The sequence below is a fragment of the Bidens hawaiensis genome, unplaced genomic scaffold (assembly GCF_021521415.1).
Source record: "Bidens hawaiensis isolate Kalapana, Puna unplaced genomic scaffold, B.hawaiensis_p1.1 tig00013629_1, whole genome shotgun sequence".
Lineage (NCBI taxonomy): Eukaryota > Viridiplantae > Streptophyta > Magnoliopsida > Asterales > Asteraceae > Bidens > Bidens hawaiensis.
Window position 1 is genome coordinate 232,927 of NW_027492158.1, and position 9,018 is coordinate 241,944.

General features: G+C 32.6%; 1 protein-coding gene across 1 annotated transcript; it reads right to left on the reverse strand.

The window, feature by feature from the left end:
* Positions 1-2,742: 2,742 nt before the first annotated feature.
* LOC143544563 (uncharacterized) lies at positions 2,743-8,748 on the reverse strand. The gene is made up of 2 exons (XM_077036645.1): positions 8,473-8,748; positions 2,743-3,312 (listed from the first exon to the last, which is right to left on the reverse strand). Exons 1-2 carry the CDS (start codon positions 8,746-8,748, stop codon positions 2,743-2,745), a joined length of 846 nt encoding a protein of 281 aa, XP_076892760.1.
* Between the last annotated feature and the right edge of the window lie 270 nt (positions 8,749-9,018).

The window sequence follows — 9,018 nt, forward strand, 5'->3', positions numbered from 1 at the left end:
GTTTAAGTCCTATATCCAAGGTATAGATGACTTACCTTGTACCTCGTTACTTTGTTTTGTTGGTCTTGTTGCTCATTTAACTCGTTGCCTTCCAAGCTGTGCCATGCCAATCTTGAGAACAAGTCAATTCCAATTAATTAGACACATATCATCATTGATTCATTTAGGTTTATCGTAACCATCTAACCACTAGTTTAACATTTTCATTATTTGACTAGTTTGGGCATTTAGGTATAGATGACTTACCTTGTACCTCGTTACTTTGTTTTGTTGGTCTTGTTGCTCATTTAACTCGTTGCCTTCCAAGCTGTGCCATGCCAATCTTGAGAACAAGTCAATTCCAATTAATTAGACACATATCATCATTGATTCATTTAGATTCACCATATCATGATTCACCGTATTTTGGATTCATGAGTTCTACTCAGATTTACTCAACAAGACCACAAACACGCTTAATTTTCATTCCATCCTACTAATTTGCCAATTTAGAAATCAAACTCAAACCTAAACCTTAACATGCAATTGAATCTAAGACTCAAAAACTACAATTAAGCATTTTAGTATACAACTCAAGGTTTTCTACACCAAAATCGAGCACCATAAATCGCCAATTACTTAGGTTTTGAAACCACAAACTCAAGAATACCAAATCCACATATTTGTTAATACAAAAACCGTAAATTGCACACCAAGAACCCTAGAATCGACGGAGATTAACAAACTTGCGTTCGAATCGTTTGGAAATCTCAACCTCCCTTCCTCGGTTCTCTCCCGATGATACCAGGGAAACTGATTTTCCCTTTTATCCTTTATTTTTATTTTTTATATAAAAACCCTCAAATATCTCTTTTTACCTCAACCTTTAGATTTAATCAAGTTTAGTCCCTCCACACTTCCATAATTTTAAAATATATCACCACATAAAGTTATACTTACCTAACTTTAACGTCTTGTTCTTGAGTTTTTTAACCAAGGAAAGGAGATGGAAGGATAAGAAAGGGAAGGAAAGGAAATTTTTTTTAATTAGGTGTGTTCTTGAGTTGGAAGGAAATTAGAGGAAAGAAAAGGATAACTATGTTCTTAAGTTGGATGGAAAGAAAAGGAAAATAACACTTTTACAATTTTACGCCTCATCCATAATGGATTAAAAAAAAACAAACACACACTTTTAATAAGCAATAACGTCTCCAAAAAATGACCAACTAGTTTTAACAAGAAATGCAACGTTCCAAAAAAGTTCAATTCGGTTTCCAAAAAAAACATGTTTAATCAAAAGTTTCAAAATAAGTTTCAAATCTCATTCTCATGCTCCCATCATTCTACGTAACATATTCACCCGCTTGTTAAGAGGACAACCAAAAAGAGCCTGTGCTTTTTCCGGGCGCTCAACCAAAAAAAGATACGCATCGAAGATTTCCTCCTCTGACACTATGCCCATAATCTCCAACTCTTTGTAGATTTCCTCCTCTGAGTAAACACGTGCACGAGAACCTTCCATTACCTTGCATAAATCCTAAAATAGTAACAAACAACATGTATTAAGCAACGAAATCATGTGAAGATAAATATATAAATTTTAGAAAAAAAAAGTAATATTAAAATTTGATTGAATACCTTTGTGCTTTTACCAATAGCATCAGCAACATTGTTAATTGAACTCGTAAGTGTTGTTGTAAATTCATCATCCTTCTCAAGCTTTCTTTTCTTATTCTTCGAAAAACTTGGATACTTGGCTTGCGAATCAGGTGTCTCTGATACAACATGAATATCGTCTGCACTAGTGATATTCTCCAAGGTAATATCGTTGGTTTCCACCATTTGATCAATCTCATCAATTGTTTCCGGTGTATGATCATTTTCTTTCAGTCTCTTGTTTCTCTCTTTTGCAGTTTCTACTCTAGAATCTGTAGCTCTATCTTTGGCAAACAACTCTAGCATCTCGTGGTAATGAAGAATTGGTTTATCCCTCCATTTTGCAGCTCCGGGACTCTCCTGTTTACAAAATCATAAAAAATACAGATAAAGGATAATTAAAAAAATTAATGTCCAACTATATGCAAGGTCTACCTTGATCAATTTTTCCCAGACTTCTTCCTCTGCACCAAGTAATTTGGTGCTCGGGTCCCATGAAAAACCGCTCATTGAATTCCCTTTAAGAACATCATAGAACTTAGAAAAATGATCTTTGAGTGGTTTTAGTCTATTCTTTATATGGTCTTTTGTGAGGTCCATTCCAAAAGCTTTGCTTAGTTCCTCCACCATGTTGGTGTAAGCTTGGGGAGTAAACGTGCCATCAAATCTATTACCGTTGTCTTTCTTTGTAATCATTGCCTGCAAAAATGCGGTGTCCATTGGAGTGGTCCAATGAAATCTTGTGGACGTTCCATCTTTTTTGCTCATGGCTAATTTCTGCATAAACATATGAGAGTTTTATTCACAAATATGTATTATTAGTAAAATGTCTAACATAAACACTCATTATAAGAAACAAATATATGCTAAAGTATACAACTAGCAAATCCATATGCTAATAATACCCATTACCATTTCTGTCATTAGTGTAATCCCTGCAACAATTTTGTTCCATACTAATAATAGCCAAATATAAAAATCTCATAAAGAAACTGAATTATCACTAACAGTTTCATAAAGAAACTGAATAATAGTGAGTTTCCAAAGGCCCAACAATATCTATGATTAACAAATTTCAAGTTCCAAAAACTCCAAAATAGCTTATAATTAATTAGACATGTTAATTTCATTGTTTGGATGCGACAAATATTGACTCCACATTTCATTTGCTATAGACTCTCTTATTTGTTCCCCTCTATCATCCATGGCGTTTGGAGCATGATCCTCTGCATATTGTGTGGCATTTAACACCTCTTGTGCAACTTCATCTTCAAGTTCTCGATCACGATCAACTTCAAGTAGATAATTGTGAAGAATGCAACAAGCCAAAAATATTTGTGATTGTGTCTCACATGAGTAGAACGGCTCGGTTGTACTTCTAATTATTGGAAATCTTCTCTTTAAAACGCCAAACGCCCTTTCAATAGAGTTTCTTAGTGATGCATGTCGAAGGTTAAACAATTCTCTTGGATTCTGAGGTGCACGTTTTGAGTATTCATTCAAATGATACCTAACACCTCTATAAGGTGCTATGAGTGTACTTTTGAGTGGTAGACCGCCATCCACTAAATAAAATTTACCATATGGAGTATTTAATTTATCTTCCCTAGTAAGTGCATCTTTTAAGACTCTTGAATCAGACGCTATGCCTTCCCAGCCACTTAAAACATATGTGAACTTCAAATCAAATGTGCAAGCAGCTAATACATTGATAGTTGGATATCCTTTCCGACCTCGATATCTCGGAGCATCTTTACTAGGTACTTTCACACGAATATGTGTTCCATCAATTCTCCTATACAATCTTTAAAAAATGGATAAAATCTTCTTTTCTCTTGAATTTGTTTTTGCACAGTATCACCGGTAGGTTGAATAAGATACTGGTCTTCTAATGATATAATTGCATTTAAGACTCTATGAAAATGCACGCTTGTTGCTGACCTAGATCGATAATAAAACCAAGAGACGAAACGATTTCTAAAATCATTTCCAATTATATGCAAAAATCTTGCAACTTGTTCTTCAATAGTCATACGTTGAGTTGATCGGAGACCAACATCACTTTCTAACTTTTGACATAATATCATAAATGCATTCTCACTCATACGAATTATTTGTCGGCATTTTCCACCTGTTGCAAGTTCATGCAACATCTCTTCACGTACTCGTCGTCGATGTAACATCTCTTCTCCCCTAACACGATTTCCATTGCGATGTGTACGATGTGCTATAAGAGCTACCACTAGACAAACCAAATGAACGACAGCTAAATGGTGTCGTCTCACCGCAAAAAATAGGTTATCGTCCATTATAAAAACAAGATCAAAACCTGTTTCAGTATAGCATATTTCTATGTAAACCATTATCATACAAGTACATAAAAAACCATTATTAACTACTTATAATACTTATAACAAGCTTAACCCATCACATACAAAATGATAGCATGTATCTCTGTTTGGTTTGTTTGTGATAATGTGTTGAAAACTCAAAGACTATTTGAGATGCAATCACATGTTTCGCTGTACACACACCTCTATTTGGTTAATCTTTATAACATATAAAAATAACCTAATGATGCTATTCAACTAAAGGATCATAGAAAGTCAAAGGAGATATATATTTACAACCTCTGATGCAGTTCACTTATTAAATATCAAAGTCCGAATGTTGCAAAGGGTCAAACATATGAAATTCTTTGTTTACGATAGAAATCTAGCAACAATGAAGAATAAGATGAATACAAACCTGGAGCCTTTGATTTTGATAGCAGCGATTTTGAAGGCAGCGATTTTGATAGAATCAAAGGCGCTAGAGAAAGAAGCAGAAAATGGGTTAAAGTAATGAAGAAGATGAAAAGATTAGTTGGTAATATTGTAATTTGGTTTTTTATCCTTAGTTATCCGCCCATTTGTGAGAGGATAAGTTATTGGGAAAAAACATCAATTTAATCCCTCCTAAAACCTTCTACTACTTTCCTTTCCATCCTAAAAAAAACTCAAGAACACCCATTTTTTAACTATCCTTAGTTTTCCTTTCCTTTCCCTTCTTTAAAAAAACTCAAGAACAGGGCCTAAAAATCTCCTTTTGTTTAAAGTTAGACTATGTTACCTCGTTAAATAATGTCTCGTTTTGGAATGTATTTTTGTAGAATATATATATATATATATATATATATATATATATATATATATATATAAATCTCACAAAATTCGGTTGTTACACTTTCAGACATAACAAAGTTTATCATATCTAATTTCTTAGTTTTTTTTATCAAGGATTGTTTCGGGCTTTTTATGGAACTTAAATTTGATTTTTATGAGTCAAAAGTTGGTAAATAGATTGTTTGGTACAAGTTAACTACATTTTTATCAAAATTTGTTACAGGTCAAAAATGAAAAATCTGAGTAATTTTAAAAGTTTGAGAATGCAAATAGATTTATTATCAAATTTGTTACGGGTTCAAAGTGTTGGCTTGAAAATGTCAAACGGATGAAAGTTGGAATTTTAAACATGATTCGGGTTTCAAAATTATTTTCAAGGGCATTTTTGGAAATAATCAAAAGGTTTGGAATTTGACAAATTGACTATTTTTTTCTCGACTACTAAAATTTAAGAAAAGATTGCTAACATTTTTGACATGCCACCCTAGACCTATCAATGCTTCTAACTTTTATCATATTTAAAAATATTTGTGTAAGTATTAACTTTTTCTTCAATGGTGATCAGAACGTTGTATGGGAAGCATGTCAACAAAACTATGTTTAAATGAAGCAAAATATTCACAAAATTGAATGGGTTAGCATGTTATTTTTTATGTTGTCATTATGACAAAGTCGAGAAGCCCCTTGAAACTATTAAAATCTTTTTCATGGTGTAGCTTAGAAAAATATAGTTCTTAAAGAACATCCGTCGTTACAAGTTAATGTTCTCTTTTCCTTCGATGGGTGGTAAATTAATAAATATATCAATAAAGGTAAGATTTATTATGTATTTAAGCTGAGTGGTTAGAACTACTATTGTATGAGAAGTTTTATTCCCGAAATTGGTTAATAACCAAAATTCTTTCAGTTATACATATACGACATTGAGAATGAAATTTTCAATAGAAAGAGCGTTCTCGAGTACGTTTCTGCATGTGTATTTTTTATTAAGTTCATTTAAAAAAATCATTTTGTGATATAGGTAAAATTAATTTAGGTATACATAGTATAGATACAAGCATAAATGTAATACATTTTTTCATATACGTATGCAATTATTTGCTTTACTTGTAATTTTATAATTTAGATCATCCCGTGTGTGACACGGGCTCTAAAGCTAGTAATATATATAAACGAAAATTCTAAAATCCTGCGACAAGTGGTCGCTCCCCTTTTTATGGAAGCCACCAGATTGCTTGATTTTTAAATGGAGGTCTCTCATTGATTTAACCCAAATTCATGGGTATGGGTTACCAAAACCAGGTGGCTCTTAAACGGGTTATAACATCTCATTAAATTAAAAATTAATCTTACCAATTATTTGATATGAAAATCCTATAAGGTAGGGATATACTAAAATTTAATATCCAATTTAAAAAAAAAAGATATTATTTATAATTAATAAATAATTTTATAGTAAAAATCATAAGCGGGTCATGGGTCATCAAATCCAGATAGCTTTTAAACAGGTTATAACAAAACCAGATAGCTCTTAAACGGGTTATAACATCTCATTAAATTAAAAATTAATCTTACCAATTATTTGATATGAAAATCTTATAAAATAGGGATATACTAAAATTTAATATCCAATTAAAAAAGGATATTATTTATAATTAATAAATAATTTTATAGTCATTGGGGTGGTGGCCCGATGGTAGAGACAAAGTCTCTTAACACCAAGGTCTTGAGGTCAAGTCCCACTACCAGCAAAGAAATTTACCTTTCAAAAAAAAATAATTTTATAGTAAAAATCATAATCGGGTTATGGGTCATCAAATCCAGATAGCTTTTAAACGGGTTATAACAAAACCATATAGCTCTTAAACGGGATATAACATCTCATTAAATTAAAAATTAATCTTACCAATTATTTGATATGAAAGAAAAAGATATTGTTGATAAAAAAACAATTTTATAGCAAAAAACATAAGCGGGTCATGGGTCACAAAATCCAGATAGCTTTTAAACGGGTTATAAAATATTATTTATTTATGAAACATTTTCATCATCAAACCCTAAGTATATTATTAACTTTCTTACAATAAAGAAAATTAAAATCCAAAAATTAAAAAACGAAAAATGTAAAACAATCATTCTCTCAAGGCATCATGTTGCTTTATTTGTAAATGAAGGCTTATCACCCATTTAACCCGAATTCACGGGTAAAGGTCTCACCAAACCCAAATAGCTCTTAAACGGATTATAACAACTCGTTATATTAAAAATTAATCCAATCAAATATTTGATATGAAAATCCTATAAAATAGGGATATACTAAAAATTAATATTCTATTTTATTTAAAATATATATTTATAACTAAGAAACAATTTTATAATAAAAAATAAACGGGTAATGGGTATCACCAAACCCAGATAACTTTTAAACCGGATTATAACATATCATTTATTTTTGAAACCATTTAATCATCAAACCTCAAGTATATTAATTATTAACTTTCTTACAATAAATAAAATTAAAATCCAGATATACATATATAAATATTAAAAACGAATAATGTGAAAGAGCTTGAACAGGATCTAGATCTTGATAACAACGATACACATGTTGATTCTTATACGATTAGGCTTGCATACGTTATGTGTGTGTAGTGTGTATGTTGAGTGAACAATTCGGTAGAGTAACGAGAGAGAAAATGTTAAAATATCAGAACTGTTACATTAATGATAAGTTACAGGGTATTTATAGGGGATGATCACATTCTTTAAGTTAACACTTAACGAATGTGTCATTCGTTACAGATACTTTAACGAATAAACATACTTATTCGTTATACTTTAAATGATAGCGAATGACCATCATTCGTTATCTCATTCGTTAAACTTGGTTAACGAATGAGCTAACAATTAGACGAATGTGTTACATTCGTTACTGGGTAACGAATGTAACTTACATTAGAGCGAATGGCCTATTTAGCCATATTTACATTATGACCCCTATACTTTAGACTTATTACATTAATGCCCTGATAAAGACCGAGACGTACAAAACATGTATCAACAAACTCCCCCTCGTCTCGAGCTCTTTATCTACTTTAACACTGGAACATCTTTGTCTTCCAGTCAACGCAGCTATGAATCTTGTATGCATAACAGACTCTAACAACCTTTTGAAACTGCATAGCAAGTTCATAATCTCTTACATTAGCAAATCACATCGTTGTCAGACTCAGATAGGTTGACTAGCCACATTGGATCAATCACACGTATTGTCTTCGTGTTAGACCCGTGACCGTATGTAATAACCGCTTCACCTGTAAGACTGTCGTAGTACAAATAATTAAACGAGGTGAAAAGACTCTGAGGAAATATCTTCATGGGAACCCTCTTTAGAGTCTTCGGCGGCTTGACTTGTAAAATTAACTTCCTCCAGCTAGTGCGAGTATCAATCTCATCAATGTACTTATGAGTTGGCACCTGAGGCTTGAAGAACTTGAAACCAAACCGGGTTTCATGTAATAACTGCTTATAGAACCAACTAGCCCATTTATCGTCCCCATGATTCACAAACAGTCGATTGGCTAGGGTTCTCACATCCCATCTGGGCCATAGATAAGATATCGTGTGGGCGTTTGAAATAATAAATACCATGCTCCCACTTCACGATATATACCTTAAGCTCTGAATCATACTGCCATGCTACCATATCACCTCTCACATCTTTAGCTGGCTTGTACTTCTTCATCTGGTATGCTGACATTCGATCTTTCTCAATTTTCACTTCTTCACGTTCATGATATCTGAAAGTCTCGATCATCTTGTTCATTTTCTCAACATTGTGTTCAAACATACCATCCAAAGCACGTTTCCGCTTTTTATCAGTAGTGGATACATGACTTGATTCAGCAGCTTTAAACTTATTCTTCTTGTAACCAACGTTCTGCTGCATCAAAGTGCTCAGTAGTGAAAAATGGAATACCCGAATCATGGTTATTATCTGTGTAAAACTCTGGATATTCTTCAGCAGTAACATCTTCCACTTCCACTTCTTCAAAATCAGGTACATTCCCGTGAGGAATACCTGTATCAGTACTATCTTCCATCTCCACATCCACGTTCTTACCCAATTCCTCAATCTCATCATCATTTAGATCCAGAAGCAAGACAATTTGTTCTTTCGTTAAATAATGATCAACAAATTCTCCTTCTTTGATCTCAT